Raw genomic sequence first — 18,199 nt, forward strand, 5'->3', positions numbered from 1 at the left:
TAACCTGAGTGGCTTAGAAATATTAAAATTGATACTTATAACACATTTTTATATAATGGTTTTCTGAGGGTGAATGTAACACTGCAGGATGTTGTTGCTTGATTTTGCTTGATTTTTAATATAAACATCTAGAAATTCTTTATAGGCCAGAATATCATCGTTATAGTAGCTGGAGCAAATTTACTTTTGAATACAGAAGACCTGAGGGAAGCAGCCAGTGCCATCAGCAGAGCCAAAGTGATGATCTGCCAGCTAGAAGTAACTCCTGCAACTTCTTTGGAAGCCCTGAGAATAGCCCACAGCAATGGAGGTAATTTTACACATTTGTCCTTCTTTCTATAAAGCTTTTATCACTGTCTCAGTGAAAGTTAACCTTTCAAGTTAAGCAATGCCATATTTTTCTGCAGTAAAATATTTTCTCCCATCTAAGATTCACTGTCTTCCTGTAGTTCTCAATAATGTTAGAAAACCTTACAAATGGGGAGGGGAGAAATAACATGAGTAGCATTTCTGATATTCTGAAATATAAATCTCGAGTCTAGTAGCAGAAATAACTCATGTAGTAACTGGAATCTTTGAAAGAGCTCCTTGTCCAAGATATACTCTTAAGTAGTAGAATAAGTTCCATTCTGAGAAGCAGAGTTTAAGCTTCAGGTCCTGGATAATCACTGCCCAGGTACACTTGGATAAACATCTCAAGGACTGAAGATTAAATCTTCCTCCTTTTTGTAAAACTTTATCATCTTTTCTAAAAACAACAAAAGATTATTTATATGTAATATTTTCTATGTTTCAATGTCCTTTAAGTAGCTCTTTTTGTTTTATCTTAGGCTTTGGAAGTTTTCAAACACATAAAAGCAGGCAGAATTCTATAAGGAAACCCATGACCCAGCTTCAACAGTTGTCAGCTCATGGTTAATCTTGGTTCATCTGTTCTCTCGCCCACTCCCCTTCTCTCGCCCCAACATATAACAAACTTGAAAAAAATCTAAGTAGTTTCTTTCTGTTTGCTTCTTTTTTTTTAACCACTGACTAATAGGAAATCATCTGAGTTAGAATCCCATTTCTGTTCCTTGTTAGCTTTATAGTCTTAGCAGAATTATCTGATTATTTTTGAGCCATATCTGTTAAACGCATATAGACATACTCCCCTACAGAATTGTTCTGCTGCTGCTGCTAAGTCGCTTCAGTCATGTCCAACTCTCTGCAACCCCATAGACGGCAGCCCACCAGGCTCCCCCATCCCTGGGATTCTCCAGGCAAGAACACTGGAGAATTGTTCTAAGAATGAAATAAAATAGGATGCCAAGTTTGGTGTAGTACTTCTCAGTAGACACCAATTTTCTTCCCTCTTTCACCTCTTTTTTTAAATTAAAATTAGGATAATATCCTGATCTCAGCACCCTTTGGTGAAAAAAATAAAAATAAAAAGTAGCCACTTATCTGAGACAGTGGCTTCTTGATATTGTGGCCATAGTTTCGTGACTTATACTAAGAAGAAAATAGGGAGAGAACCACACTGACTTTTCCAGATCAAACTTTCTCATCAAGACAAAAAGGAAAAAAAGAAAAGGAAAAGTGTGTGTGTGTGTATGTGTGTATGTTTATAAGTGCTTTCTCTCAAAGTATAAGTGTTCTACATAGCAATAAATGGAAAATAAGTTATCGAAATGATTTTGTGGAGAATTTTAAAACGTATGTCCTGATTTAACAAATTTCCTCTTGGCAAAACAATATGCTGTGGCGAATTCTCACTGACATTTAATGTATTTCTAATGGACATGAAGCCGTCAGAAAGAATTTTAAGCCAAAACTCATTTGGTTACGTTTTCTTAGGGTGTCACAGATAAAGTCTAAGGCTTATGGTAAACATTCTCCACACTGCACATTGTAATCAGGTGATGTGAGTACAATGAGCCTCTTCATTCAAGCTCTTATCTTTCCTTGTATAGGTCAAAGCATGTTCTCATGTAACTTCTCTTTTTTTCCTGCTATCCCTTGCTTCTCAGAGATGACTCTTCTTCTGTCCTAGTCTAATAGCCTGTTACCTACCCAGCTTGTGGAGGAGAGAAAGGTACAGCAACCACAGTGGAAGAGCTAACCTTTCACAGGTGAGGCTAGAGTTATCTGGATGGGCAGGCAGCCTGACCCAGGCGGTCATTTGGTTGGGGTCCAGCAGTGTTTCCTCTGTTATCTGCCAGGCAGTTTTCTGTTGAGGAGCTGGAGGACCTGGGGCATCAGGAATGGGCAGGAGTAGGTGATGCAGGGCCACAGTCCACCTAGTCTACTTCACATTTTCCCTGAGAGCCAGCATGCCTCAGGAAATTCTGCATGATCTTTCTTAAATTGTAATATTGGGACTAGTAATACCTGCACCTGTATGTACTTTACAGTTTAGAAAGCACTTTCATACATATTTGATTCTCAGAAAAGCCTTATGACAAAGTAAGGCACACATTATTCTCCCAGATTAAAGAGGAGAAGATAGACTCGGAGAGGTTAAGTAATTGGCTCAACCAAGGTCACTGTAGAAACCACAATTCCAGACTCCAAGACCCAAGTTCTGTGTCCTAGGGCAAACTTTAAATAAAGAAACTGCCGTGCCCCATTGATTTCAAGGAACTGAGCCTTTATGAAGAGTATCTGTAGAAAAGTGAAACCAATGAATTGTAATACTGTCCAACATGTAGCCTAAGCTTTCAGTGTTATTACTGCTTAAGTCACAGAGACAAGACCCTACAGTGTTTTCGGCAGTGTGTCCCCTACCTGCCCACATAAAACACATACACAAGCAACCGTGCACACGTGTGCCTTTGTCTAGTATCCAGCTGGTCTCCAATTGGTACTTATCAGTCAGACATAGCTTAGATTCTATACTATGAGTGGTGTGTGTGTGTGTTTGAATTTAATGTGTCTTCGTTCTCACCTGAGAGAAGTGTATAGTACAATAGAAGTAGCACTGGTTTGGGAGTCATGACGTATGGCTTTGAATTCAGAGTCAAATCACTTACCAAATGGAGGACTTCGTGCAAGTATGTCAGTTCCTCGCACTGGGCCTCAGTTTCTTCCGTGAAACATGGGAGTCGGACTGAGAGCCCTCACATTCCTTTAATGTTGTAATGTGAGAATGGGCTGATCACAGAGTAGAACAGGCAGAGCATGAAGATCTGTTGAGCACTGAGTGTCCTGTCCATTGCCCAGGGCTGGCATAGGTGCTGATCAGCATTATTCCATCTACAACAAAGATGGTAAAATCATTGTCGTCATCCATTGACGACAATAAACCCATTGCCATGGGTTTATTTCACGACTCCCTTATCTCTATATTTATAAGCAGTGAGGTTTGAATTAAACACATTGTACAACTGGATTATATATCAGGTGTTAAAATACAGAGAAGAAAGTCCCCGCTACATCTTTGTATATACTGTCTCAGAATTTACCAAAATGAAAGCATTGGTTTTACGCAACACCTGCAATGTCAAAAATGACGTGAGATCCCTCCGCAGCCCTCTCCTGTCTAGGTCACAGTGTTGTAAGAGAGGCCCACAGCCGAGCTGGTGCTGCAGCTGCTTGTGATGAAATTATGCATGTTGGTTCTGGTCTTTATATCCATTTTAAAGCAAATGGAACATTACAGGAACAATTATAAATAATTGAAATTGTAAGATCGCCAAGAAATTAAATTCTAGGTAGGATACAAAATATCTTTTAATGCCACTTTAGTCCTTTTCCATTTAGCAAACCAGGCTTCTTGGCTGGCCACCTTGACTTTGATGACATAGTTCAGCACATCACCCAAGCTTTGGGTGTTTTTGCTGCTCAAGTCACAGAGAGGAAGCTCTAGAGTGAGAGACTGGCTAGCCGGTGTTTTGGGTAGCCCAACTCTCCCATGGTTTCTTTACTTAGGGTGATGTCTTCTGTTTCTCTGAGCTCGCTCGTAGGGCCTTCTAACTATCCAGCCTCTGCCTTTCATGCTGACATCATTAAGAGTCAGCTTCATTTTCCTGTCTTTGCCTGTACATTTGCCTTCCTGGGCCTCACCAGTTCCTCACTGATATTATTGTGCCAGCCATCGACAGGCTAAGACAATCGGGAGTTCAGTCCATTGTACATGGTAATGAATAATAATTACTGTCGGGTACCGTCTGTCACCTCTGAAGCTCCAAGTTACTCCAAGGCATTGCACATCCTGTGTTCTCTAGTTTCGCATGGTTCCAGGATGACATCATTTTTTTTTCCATCTTGACTATTACAAATTTGCATTCTTCTTTGATGAGCTCCATCTACTGATTCTTCATTTTGTCATCACGGTAAAATATCCATGCTTATTTATGGTAGCATGAGCCAAAGAGGATCCTTTCTTTATGGTAGTTTCACTTTTCTCCTAAATTTAGTTATTAGTTGGACTCTAATCCCATGTATTCAATTTCTTTTGGTAAGAATGCTTCCCCTTAGTAAGATATAGGCAAATAAGATTTGACTGGTTTTTATACAGTATTTACAGTCAAATTAAATTGCAGAATTTCTCAATCCAGCAATTACTGCTGAAAATTCAATGTAACTTTCTTTTTTTTTTTTTTAATTTTATTTAATTTTTAAACTTTACATAATTGTATTAGTTTTGCCAAATATCAAAATGAATCCACCACAGTTTCTTTAAAATTTGTTTTTTTATTGTGAAAAAGTTCAAATATATGTGAACATATAGAGCATAGTATGGTAAACCCATATATACTGTCATTTAGCTTCAACAGTTACCAACACTTGGCCAGTCTTGTTTCACTTATACCCTTGGATTATTTTGAAATGAAACCAAGACATTATATCATTTCGCTCAGAGTGTACTTGTTTTTTGATGTGAGATAGTATATATATTTTAAAAATTTTGTCTTTGCATGGTATATAGCAGCTAATCTGTGGTCAGATTTATTCTCAGCCTTTTGTAACTAATCACTTATTAATTTAGTGAGTAATCTCTCAGACTTTTTTCTCTTCTGTGTAGGTGTATAAATATAAATACACATATAGTTATATTTTATTTCTTTTGTTTAAAAAAAGAGGGGAATCTTAGCACAGACTTTACTATAATACTTTTTTACTTATAAATAAATTATAGAAGTCTTTCTATGACAAAACAGAGATCTGCTTCATTTTTTTGAGTAGCAGCCGGGAGTATTTGTCATAATTTTTTATCTACTCTGATAGATACTTAGTTTCTTTTGTTTTTTTCTGTTATCAGCAGAGCTGAATGAACACTACTGTGCCTCATCTTTGCAGGCCTGGGTATGTGTGTGTAGGACGGGTTTAGAAAAGGAATTGCTAGATCAAGGCTCTTTTGCAATAAAATGGAACTTTTATAAGAAAAATGACTCTGTCCCATTGTTCCATCCTGACAGCTTGTTCTAACCTGTGCTGAGAGCTGCTGGGTGCAGAACTGAGGATCAGATAGGGTGAGCAATGGTGTTTCAACTCTATGCCTGTGGAAAATAGGGAACAACATATTTGTTTTGAAAACCTAAAAACTAAATGGGTGTTTTAGAACGCTGGGCAATTACAGCCTTTATGCATAATTGACATCTCTGAGACCTTGCTGAAGCAGGAAAACCAATGAGAGAGATTTTTGCCAGGATCCAAACTTCAACAGAAGGCAGACAAGATGGGTGGACAGGCAGGAGTATGGGGCTATGGCTAAAGGACAATACAATAATAGTAATAATCCTTTACTTTTGTACAACACTTTACAGTTTACACAGGGCTTTTACATCCATTTTCTAATTTAAGCTTCACAATAGCCCTGTGCAAAAATATGAGCAGCCAAAAATATACCATAGAATTTCTCTGGGTGGACATTCTAGATTCTAAAATAATGAAAATGTGGGAATAGCGTTGGCCTACAAACCTCTGGTCAACATCCACCGACCAAACCAAAATGTTGAGTAAGACCAAAGAAGGTGCAGCCATACACCAGCTCACCTCCCCAGGCAGAAGGAGTGGACAGCTTTCACTAGCTACATGCAGATACACATCTTCCCCAGGAACGTGGATGGATCTGCACCAAATTAACCACAGGAGAGCCACTTGCAGAACTTGTTACTATGCACACTCACTGACCTTAGCCCCGGAGATTCTGATTCAGTGAAGGTGGAGCCCAGAAATCGGGCATTTTAATAAGCTCTCCCAGCGAGGCTGATATGCAGCCAAGTTTGTGAACCACTGTTCTAGAAGAGTCTCTGAGGACTGCAGCTAGAGTATTTTACTCTGCAGGTTTATAGTAAATTAGAGTTACTAAACACATAAGTCAGTGGACCTGGGTAAGGAAAAGACGACCAACCAAGAAACCAACACAACACTGTAAAGCAACTATCCTCCAATTAAAAACAAGTTTAAAAAACAAACCAACCAATCTAGTCAGGTATTCTGGTGGATACATAAGTGTTTTGACAGGAGAACTTCCTGTGAATATAATTTTTAAATACTTTTTAAAAATGTTTACAAAGTTCCACAACAAAGACTATTGTTAAATACTGTGCATTGGCATGGGGGGCTTGTGTTGCTATGGACAGAGTCCTGTCCTCTTAGAGAGGCAACCACTTGAGAAATGACTAAACCCTAGACTTCAAGCTAGAGGACCCTGGGTAGGGACCCTGCTTAACCATCTCCCATTGTGTGTCCTCAGGCTGACCTCATCTCTGAGGCTCACTTTCCTCCTCTGAAAAATGTATTTCTGACACTGTGATGGCTGTGACATTCTCATTTTTCCTCTTTCTGCTGTCCCCACCCATTCTCCTCTTGGAGTCTCCTATTCTGAGCTAGCTCTCAGCCTCTGATTGAATTTCTCCTCCTTTATCAATCTTTACTTTATGTTCCCAGATTGTCCATAGAAGCCAAGATTGTAAGCTTTTGTGTGAATGTGCATGGTTGCGTGAGTACATGGAATATATTTGTAAGATATTAAAAAAATAGGTGCTCAAAACATGCATATGTACATGATCCTCCTACTTACTATCCTTATCAGGAAATTTTTGAGCTGTTCATTGTTTCCTTTCTATCATGTCTTTATTTTTTTCCTGGAAAATGCATTTACGAACTAGCCATGCGACTTGAGTGCTTAAAGTAATCTGCAAAAATGTTCACCAGCCTGGATGTTCAGATTTGCACATGTCCTTTCATGCCACATCATTCAAATTCTTCTTTAATGTTCTTCTTGCTCTTTGCCAGAACTTTGTTACCACCTTAGTTGTAAATACTGATGCTTGCCCTTGGGGCTGAAATGTTGTAAAGTAAAAAGCAGACCAAATGGACATAAGAAGGAATTGATACTAGGCTATCACAGAGATTGACAATCCAAACTTTTCTACATCTATAACTAAGTTGATTTTTTTAATCTGCTGGGGAAAATGGTTGTACTCGGGGGGTTCCCTTACTGAATGTTCACAAATGCACCATGTTAAAAATGATAACCACGGAACTCCCTTTTCACTCCTTTGTAGTGAAAACATTGTTCAATCCGGCGCCTGCCATTGCTGACCTGGACCCCGAATTCTACACCCTCTCGGATGTGTTCTGCTGCAATGAAAGTGAGGTAAGGATGGAAGGTTGTGCTCATTCCTTGAGAGACCAAAAGACTTTCATGTATGTGGATAAAGCAAAGAATCCAGGACTAACCACATGAACTTTAATGCATGTGAATTCTTGGGCATAATGAAAACAGATTTTTTTTGTTGACTGGGATGTAGAAAAAAGGAAAGTAGTCAGTCCTAGAAGAAAAAGGATTCCCTGAGTCATACCCATGTTCTGTTTTCTTATTTAATCATTCCATAGTCTATGGACTAATTACCATTAGAACTGCCAGAGAGAGCAAACAAAAATATGACACCCAGTTAAACTTGAATTTCAGACAAACAAGAAATAATATACTAAACATACTATAAAATTACTTGTTGTTTATCTGAAATTCAAGTTTAACTGAAAGTCCTATATTTTATCAAGCAGTGCTCTTAATAATTAACATATAACCCTGGAGCATCTGCTACATTCTGTTGTGAAGACCCTGTGACTGCACTGGTAGACAGACACAGGTTCTCCATTGATGCCATGGGAAGCCCTTGGTGGCCACTCCATTGGGGAACCACCCTCTCAGTCCATCTCAGGGTCATAATGTATATATCTGCATAAAATGTCTATATAGATTCATATCATGCCACTGAAGTATTTTAGGGAAAAAATTTCCACGTTTTCCCTTTTATCGACCAGACAGTTTTAGACCAGCACTCACCCCCACCATTGCGAGGCAAGACGTATTATACAATGCAACATACAGAGAAAGACAGTTTATAATTAATAAACTGTAATAGTAGTTTTCTGCTTGGTACAAAGGCCGAATGAAGGTTTTTAGGATTTCCTGATCTGCCTTTTGGTTAAGTTCATCTCTCAAGAACATAAAGGAAACAAGAAAGAAGACTGCCACAAGGAGAATAATTTCAAGAAGCCGCAGTAGGTTATGCAATATTTTTGAGCAACCATCACAGCCAAGCATTGTGCTGGGAAAAAGAAACTGTGGGAGATAGTGGCCATTTCACAATAAGATGTTAGACTAACCTCAACTGCCAAACTGGTTGAGATTTCCCTGTTAGACACTTACAGAGCATCACTGTTTATTCTTCAAACACTTATCACAGCTCAGATTCCTTATTCAATACCTCCGTCTTCTCCTGGAAGGGCATGGACATCTCTTATTCACTGTTGTATCCCAATGGCTATCATTGCTGCATAATCAATTACCCCCAAATCCAGTGACTTACAACAACAGTAACTATTTATGTCCATCATGGTTTCTGTGCATCAGGAATTAAGACAGGTTACAGCATGGTTCGTTTCTCCTCTGCAATATCTGGGGGTCTCAGCTAGAAGACTCAAAGACTGAGGGCTGGAATCATCTAAAGCTTCTTTCACTCACATGCTGGCTGTTGGCCAGAACATTTACACATGGCTTCTCCTTGTGGCCTGGGCTTCCTCACAATATGGAAGTTAGGTTCCCACTAGATCCAGTCTCCTAAGGAAGGGTGAAGGAGAGAGTGGAAGAGCCCAGCAGAAGACATGGTAGCTTTTATGTGACTTTTGTAAGTCACACAGTGTCTCTTCTAGCCCATTCTAATGATTGACATAGGAAAGTACACCCTGGTACCCTCTCAACAGAAGATTTTCATTGTCACAGTGTGAAAAGAGCATATACAATGTGATAATATATTGATAGTTATCTTTGGAAATTTTCACCTTTTATATTATATTTAGAACATAGTTGGTACCTAGTAAATCTTTATGGAATGAATGAACAAATGAATTGAACTCTGGTCTTTAAGGAAATTGACCTCAAAAACTTAATGGAATAAAAAAAATTTTTAAACTTAACATTATCATGGATGACTTCTAATCATGATAACAATGTAAATTCATGCCCTAAGATATGCCTTGTGCACCACACACAAACCACTGATTCATAAATATAAAAAGAGACAACAAAAACATACTTACAAGCTCAAAAACAAGATAAATAATTCTACAAATCAGAAATGGAACAGAATCACAGAGCATTTAGCCCTGGGTATGCTGTACTCCAGACCCAGAAGCTGGCATTGGTGGCTGGATGGGTAATGGGCACTGAAAGGGTGCCACTCATGGGAGCATGGAGCAGTGCCCATGGCTGGAAACCAGAAGTGCTGGGCTAAGGCTTCCCTGCTAAGGAAAAAGAGTGGTGGAAGCTGCTATGCCAAGAACACGTAGAAGGCTCCCAACATGTGGAGATAGGAGAACAGAGAGACTGCCTCAGATCAGAAAGAAAACCAAGCCAACTGATGACGTAGAGATTGGACGGGCGGTACAGTATCACCAAGAACCCCAGAAGAAGAACTCCCTGTTGTCGAAGTAACATCTCACTCTGGGACCTAGTGGATGTAGCCATTAAACCACTAGAAAGGCAGGGATAAACCCAGTGGGAGTGAAATCTGCAGACTCTCCACCTCACAGCGAGCAGTGAGCCTACAGACGGAGAAAGGTACTGCTGCGACAGATCCAGCAGAATCAACAATCTGAAGAGGAATTTGCCCCAGATGAAATCCAAATAATAAAACAGTGCAAAAAAGACTTTAAGTATGATCAAGATTCTCATTCATTAAAAAAGGAGAACACAGGGAGCTCAACCTGGCGCTCTATGACAGCCTAGAAAGGTGAGATGGGGTGGGATGGAAGGCCGGTTCAAGAGGGAGGGAACATAATGTATACTTGCGGCTGATTCACACTGTTGTTGGCAGAAACCAGCACAACACTGTAAAGCAATTATCCTCCAATTAAAATTTTTTTAAAAAGAAGAAATTGTGAAAGAAAAACAGAATTGAAGCGATGGTATGTGAATATGAAAACCAACCAATCAGAAGTCTTGAAAATGAAAAAATAGTCATTGAAAAAAATTTTAAAGCACTCATAGAAAGATAAACATTAAAGTGGGATTAAGAATTTGCAAACTGAAAGAGAATCTTGATCAGTTCACCTGGAGGAAGAAAACTCAATTCTCCTGGAAAATAGTACAGAAAGAAAAATAGTTAACTATTAAAGAGGAAATTAGAGAAATGAAGGACAAATTGAGAGGCTTCAACATGTGTCAAACTGCACTGAAGGAAGACGAGAATGGAACTGAAGAGAAACTCTATTAGAGGAAAAACTGCAGGGTGTTTTGTAGAATTGAGAAAAGATATGAGCCCTCAAAACATCAAAAGTGTATTAAAAGCACCATATAAAGTAAATAAATATAACTTTCTACTAATGTACATTTTACTGGAACTGTATAAAATCAAGGGGTTTAATAAAGATAAAAATATTTTTAAACAGCTAGAGGAAAAAAGATTACATATAAATACCAAGAATATCTGATACGTCATTGCTTATAAAGGGGGAAAATGGAAAAAAATGAAAGTGTCCATGAAAAAGAGAACAGATTTTGTTTAAACAGTAGCATATTTGCAGTATGGAATACAGAGCAGTTTTTTTTTTAAGCTATATATATCAACACAAATTTTTAAATGTTAAGAGGAAACCTACATTGCTAAGTAATATATGTGGAAGATATCATTTAACTTTTTTAAAGAAAAATATTAGAAGCAAATTAAGTACAATTTAATAAAATTAAGTAAAATTTATTAAAGGTGGGTGGTATGTACATGAGTGTTTATGCATTATTTTTCATGTTCAAGATTTTTTCATTAAAGAATAGCTGTTTAAAAGGTTTTTTAAAAACCACAAGAAATCAATGTTTCTGAAAATGAACCATCCAGCTCAATGTACATAAGTGATCCCAGTAATGAAGAATAATGCAAACCTTCTTTTTTATAAAAAGAAAAAGGAAAGTGGCCTCATAGTATAACCACTCATACTGAAAGGGTCTATGGAAAAGATCAAGCTGGGGGGTACACGGTGAGGTTAGTAAAACCCGTGCTCTTGGGAAAACTGACACCAAGAATGAGCAGACACTGAGATGATTTATAGGCAGCAAGAAGGGTTAATCTGGGCACATTTGGAGTAAGCACAGGAAAGGACAGACCCACTCTTAAGTAAATATGGCATATGATTAAACTGTAACACAGAAAAGACAGAATCTGGCTATAAACTTTTTAAGTCAAAAAGCATCACATGATTCATCTAGTCCAGTGTACTTTCAGCTGCTTATCTCAAAACCATAAAGGTTCCCCAGAGATGCTGGCCGGGCAAGGAAGCAGGACTGCAGCCCTTCACCCCTACTTCAGCTAGAGACTTGTTTATATTCTGGGAGAAACTACTGATTCTGTCCAAGCCCCACATTTTACAGATTTTATGTGACTTATGGAGAAGTTTCCAGAGTGAGTGAGCAGTGGAGGTCTCTGAATGTCAGTGCATTACTTTTTCTGCTATATATCAGAGCCTCTCCTACTCTGCTTCCATCTTCTCAAGCAAAACAAACAGAAGAAATGAATGGTTTGCAAACTAGTAATATGAAAAAGGCATTATGGCCCAAGAGAGGACTAAAAGGATTTAGGTGTGAAAGTTATGGATATGATTTACATCAAAAATAATTGGCAGTGGCCCCTTGCTTCCTTCTTTTCCTCCCTCCCCCCTTCCCTTCTTTCTAACTCTTTATTATGAAAATCATCATAAATAAGGAAGAGCTAAATGGGCAATGAATACTCATATCCTCTCCACCTAATCAGTTGTTACCATTTTGCTCCATTGGCTTCCCCTCTCCCCTGTGTGTTTTTATTTTTGTTTTGGTTGAATTATTTGAGAGTAAGCTGCAGACATGATCCCTCAACCCTGAACACTTCAGCTTGCATCTCCTAAGAGGAACCACAATACTATTATCACACCTAGGAAAATTATCAGTAATTCTATACTATCATCTAATATTCAGGCCACATTTAAATTTTCCCAGTTGTTCCAGGAACATCTTTCATAGTTTTTTTGTTGTCACTGTTATTATTTCATTTATTTCCTGAGCCAGTATCCACCAGTGTTTGCCATGACCTTGGTTGTTATGAAAAAGAAGGGAGATATCTCCTAGAAAAACAGATCTAATCTAGAAGTGGACCCAGTCACTTATTCTCAACACTGTTTCATTTCTCTTTTGTGTATTTCAGGCTGAGATTCTGACCGGCCTTGAGGTCTGCAGCCCCACAGATGCTGGGAGGGCTGCGTTGGTGCTCCTGGAAAGGGGCTGCCAGGTTGTAATCATCACCTTGGGTGCTGAAGGATGTGTGATGCTGTCACAGACAGAACCTGTCCCAAAGCACATTCCCACAGAGAAGGTCAAGGCTGTGGATACTACGGTAGGTTTTTCAATTTCAGAATCCTTTTGGCCTTTGAAAATCATCATTTAGTAACTAAGATACTGCACCTGAATTTTTGGATCATGCGGTAGAGGCCCTAAGAGGTAATATGTTGGAAGAGAAGAACAATCAATCAGGTTGGAGAACTGTATCTTAACCCTCTCTAGCCCACTGTGGGACTTTATACAAGTCCCTTAGCCTCTCTGAATCAGTTTCCTCCATAAAACTGGAATATCAGTAAAATTATACCCATATTACCTTTATTCATTCATTCATTGAATAAGCCTTGATTGAATACCTGCTATATGCCAGTCATGTATTACATGCATATATATAGTGATGTGGAGAAGGCAATGGCACCCCACTTCAGTACTCTTGCCTGGAAAATCCCATGGATGGAGGAGCCTGGTGCTGCAGTCCCTGGGGTCACTGCGAGTTGGACACGACTGAGCGGCTTTGCTTTCACTTTTCACTTTCATCATTGGAGAAGGAAATGGCAACCCACTCCAGTGTTCTTGCCTGGAGAATCCCAGGGATGGGGGAGCCTGGTGGGCTGCTGTCTATGGGGTCGCACAGAGTTGGACACAACTAAAGTGACTTAGCAGCATATAGTGATGTACAAGACAGAGTCTCTGCCCTCATGGGGCCAGATTTTTAAACAATAAGCACACTGCTGGATCTTACAAGCCTCTTGCCTAGAATGAAATAGCAAGGAGCACTAGTTACTATTGTATTATATATATATACTAGATAATATATTTAATTTATTATATTATATATTATATGTTTTATTATATTTATACAGTATGTTTGTTTATTTCGTTGCTTAGGAAAGACTTTAAAATGTGGGTCATTTATCAAAAAAGAAGCTTATGGGCATTTGATAAAGTTTTAGATACAAATATGCATTGAAATACATAAGTGCAAGGAGTACTTCTATTACATAAAATTACATCCTGAATGCTTTTTAAAATGTGCTTTATCAGGAATTTGATAAACTATACTTGGCAGTGTTATTCTCGTCATATTTACTTATTTCTGAAACCACTCATTTTTCTGCTTTGTTGAGAAAGACAGTAACTTGCATTTGAGAGACTCCTTATTAGTTCTGAACTCAGTCCTCCATTGAGTAAATGAAGTTGCTCAGTCGTGTCTGACTCTTAGAGATCCCATGGACTGTAGCCTATCAGGCTCCTCCTTCTATGGAATTTTCCAGGCAAGAATACTGGAGTGGGTTGCCATTTCCTTCTCCAGGGGATTTTCCCGACCCAGGGATCGAACCCAGGTCTCCCGCGTTATAGACAGACACTTACCATCTGAGCCAACAGGGAAGTCCTCCATTAGACTAAAACTATTCAAGGCTATGGTTTTTCCTGTGGTCATGTATGGATGTGAGAGTTGGACTGTGAAGAAGGCTGAGGGCCGAAGAATTGATGCTTTTGAAGTGTGGTGTTGGAAAAGACTCTTGAGAGTCCCTTGGACTGCGAGGAGATCCAACCAGTCCATTCTGAAGGAGATCAGCCCTGGGATTTCTTTGGAAGGAATGATGCTAAAGCTGAAACTCCAGTACTTTGGCCACCTCATGCCAAGAGTTGACTCATTGGAAAAGACTGTGATGCTGGGAGGAATTGGGGGCAGGAGGAGAAGGGGACAACAGAGGATGAGATGGCTGGATGGCATCACTGACTTGATGGACGTGAGTCTGGGTGAACTCCGGGAGTTGGTGATGGACAGGAAGGCCTGGCGTGCTTCGATTCATGGGGTCGCAAAGAGTCGGACACGACTGAGCGACTGAACTGAACTGATTCTAGGTCCTGAACTAGAGCAGAAGAGTTTGTTCTCTTTTGCTGAAAATAAAATGAAGGGTCCTTGTGAAGCTGTCGGACCTCTGTGGCTGCCGAGAAGTGGCTCAGCCTCTGCTTTCAGCATCTGTGTCAGTCACAACTCCTTTTGCTCATAGTTACCAACCAGAAATACAACCTAAATGACTTAATTCCAAACAAGGGTTGTATCTGGTGCACATAAGTAGAACATTCAAAGGTACGGCAGAACGCAGAGACTAAACCGTGTCCTCAGGACTCACTTGTTCACCCTTGCCCTGTCAGCTCTGCTTGCCTTGTGGTGGGCTTTGAGCTCAGACCGGCACCCTCTGGGTGGTAGCCCCTGGCAGCCCCCTTCCCGCACTGTCTCACATCATGATCCCATCCCCGATGTCAAATAAAAATCAAAGAGCTCTTTTCAGAGGATGGGAAGTAGATACTGATCAGGGAAAGCCACCTGCGCCCACCACAGAACATTCATGTGGAAATGCACTGCTTGGGTATAGGACTGATTAGAGAAACTAGCCTTGGAAATGTTCAAATTGGAATCAATAGTAATAATGCTCAGTAATTTCACGTTGAAGGATTGGCTTTCACGGATCAGGGTGGATAATAACTTTGAGCATCTTACGTGCAGCCGTGTGCACCAAGGAGGCTTTCACACTTCACTGATACCGTCTTGTGCCCTTTCGTTTGGTTTCTGAGCTCCTGCAGTTAATTCTTAAGGTTCAGGAAAGGTGAGAGGCAATGACAGTTTAGAGAGAACAGATTACTTAATACTTGGAGGCAAGAGAGAGAAGATGGGATCAGGAAGATCAGGGTGCTGGATCAGGATTGACCAGTTTTTTCTGTGAAGGGCCAGATGGTAGAGTTTTAGGCTTTATATGCCATATGCATACATGCTTTGTTACAACCACTCAGCACTATCGTGGTAACATGAAAGCATCCATAAACAGCTTTGTATGCTCCTGAAATTAAGTTAATATTAATCTAAACTAGGTTAAGTTAAGGTGTTAATTGGAATCACCAACTAACTACAATTACTAAGAACAAAAAAAAGAAAAAATCAAGATAGTTAAATGGTACACTAGAAAATATCTATTAAGCACAAAGGAAGATAGTAATGGAGGGACAGAGGAATAAAGATACTGAAAGATATGCTGGTGTAAACTGGGATAAAACTAAGACCGAGGAAGATATAGGGTCCAGGAAACAGGTGATGCAACTTGGTACTGAAGAATTTATTTGCAGGGCAGCAATAGAGAAACAGACATAGAGAACAGACTTATGGACATGAGGAGAGGGGAGGAGAGGGTGAGATGTATGGAGAGAGTAACATGGAAACTTACATTACCATATGTAAAATAGAGAGCCAACAGGAATTTGCTGTATGCCTCAGAAAACTCAAACAGAGGCTCTGTATCAATCTAGAGGAGTGGGTTTGGTGAGGGAGGTGGAAGGAGGTTCAAAAGGGAGAGGATATACCTATGGCTGATTCATGTTGAGGTTTGACAGAAAACAACAAAATTCCGTAAAGCAATTATCCTTCAATTAAAAAATAAACTAATTAAAAAGAGAGAGAGAGAAGTCAGTGACAATGAAGAAATGTTCCAGGACAGTAGCTATGCAGAAACCCCATCCTCAGTCAGTCCAGATTAGAGCAGGAGCTTGGAGGGCTCTTCCATTCTGGAAGGAATGTCTTCCAGAAACAAAAAAGAAACAAGGAAAAAGAAAGAAATAGTGGAATATCGAACTATCCAGTGTGTTTGAATATGCTCAGAGATTTTTAGCTCTTTTGCAGAATTTGAGGATGAAACAATAATTAATTAACCAAACATGGAGATTATGATCATATCATGAAAATGGAAAGATAAAGTGAGTGTGTATTTGCGTGCATATCAGGGAAGATAAGAGAACTAAATGCTCATCTTCCTTAGCTAGAATTCAACAGATAATATCTAAAACAGATTTTTTTAAAAAAACCACACAGTATAAACACTCCAAGAAATAGAAGATAAAAACAGAGGAAAGCAATAAAAGAATTTAAAGTATTTCCTTCATAGACATGAGAGTGGAGAGGAATGGGGCATTTACACTTTAAGCTTTGTCTTTTACCGTACATCCACTATGTATATGGATGGCTTGGATTTTTTTTTTTAATGGCAAAACACAATGAGGTACCATTTCACACTCACTAGGATGGCCATAATCAAAAACAGATAATAGCAACTCTGGCCTAAGATGTGAGAAATCAGAAGCCTCAAACATTGCCTGCAGGAATGCAAGATGATGTAGCCACTTTGGAAAATGCTATGGAAGTGCTTCAAAAAGTTAAATTTAGAATTACAACAGGCTCAGCAATTCTCCTTCCAGGTATATAGCCAAAAGAGATAAAAATTTATATTACACAGAACCTTATCTACAAGTGTTCACACAGCATTATTCATAAAAGACCAAAATTGGAAACAAACCAAATTTCATCAACTGATATAAATGGATAAACAAATTGTGGTGGACATATATGATAGAATATTATTCAGCCAAAGAAAGGAATCCTGATACATGCTATGGCATGGATAAACATCTGAAACATTATACTAAGTGAAAGAAGGTAGGCATAAAAGGCTACATATTGTAGCCTTCATATAAATTCACTTCAATTTATATGAGATATCCAGAGTAGGTAAATCTGTTGAAACAGAAAGTGAATTGACAGTTACTAGATGGGGGAGAAAGGGGAGTGACTGCTAATGGGCATAGGGGTTCCTCTTGGGGGTGATAAAAAATGTCCTAGAATTAGATAGTGCTGATGGTTGCACAACCCTGCGGATATACTCAAAATCACTGAATTGTGCACTTTTTAAGGGTGAATTTTATGGTGTGTGTATTTATCTCTCAATTGAGAAAACAAAGAACAGACAAAAATAACAAAAAGCTACTTCACTAATGGATACTCTTGTGATAAAGAATCTTTCACTTAATTGCTCTACTAAATCTACTGAATGGGCACTCAACATCCCCCTCCTCAACCCCGAGCAACGGAGGTGCCACAGGAAACAAGGGTAGTTATTTTCTGGGCATAGAATCTCCCTCAGGCTTTTGTATGCTGTCTTTCTCCTCTCATCCAGCACTTTCATTATTAAACCTCTTGCTTGTTCTGCACACAACTGTTCAGCTTCTTCATAAGCCTGGTAAAGATGAGCTAATTCACCTGGTGAGGTGAGGAACTCCCAGGGAGGCATTTTCTTCTGAACAAATGGGCTCCTTCACTTTCATGTCAGGAGGGTATTACTGGCTCTCAGGCAGTTTGTAACCTCCTCCCTTTTCTCCTCCTCCTCATCCATTACACCTTAGCAAAAACTCCTGCTGTGCAACCTAAATATAGCCAACTTTTTTATTTTCCAGTCATATCTCAGGAAATCTTGGGGGGAACTCAGTACATCAGGAATGGCATGGATGGTGGAAACCTCTTTAGTTAGTAGGCACGTTGTCCACTGGAGCCAGCCAGCCCTAGAAGGAGCCATCGCC

General features: G+C 39.3%; 1 protein-coding gene across 4 annotated transcripts in view; it reads left to right on the forward strand.

Annotated features, from left to right (window-relative positions):
- The window catches only part of RBKS (ribokinase), a 94,953-nt gene that overhangs the window by 47,050 nt on the left and 29,704 nt on the right, over positions 1-18,199 (forward strand). For all 4 annotated transcript variants that reach the window (XM_059891180.1, XM_059891181.1, NM_001191271.1 and 1 more), the window contains 3 exons: positions 146-310; positions 7,494-7,585; positions 12,663-12,851. In XM_059891180.1, coding sequence (XP_059747163.1) covers positions 146-310; positions 7,494-7,585; positions 12,663-12,851 — 446 coding nt within the window. The remainder of the gene's footprint in view (positions 1-145; positions 311-7,493; positions 7,586-12,662; positions 12,852-18,199) is intronic.

This window comes from Bos taurus, chromosome 11 (assembly GCF_002263795.3).
Source record: "Bos taurus isolate L1 Dominette 01449 registration number 42190680 breed Hereford chromosome 11, ARS-UCD2.0, whole genome shotgun sequence".
Classification (NCBI taxonomy): Eukaryota; Metazoa; Chordata; class Mammalia; order Artiodactyla; family Bovidae; genus Bos; species Bos taurus.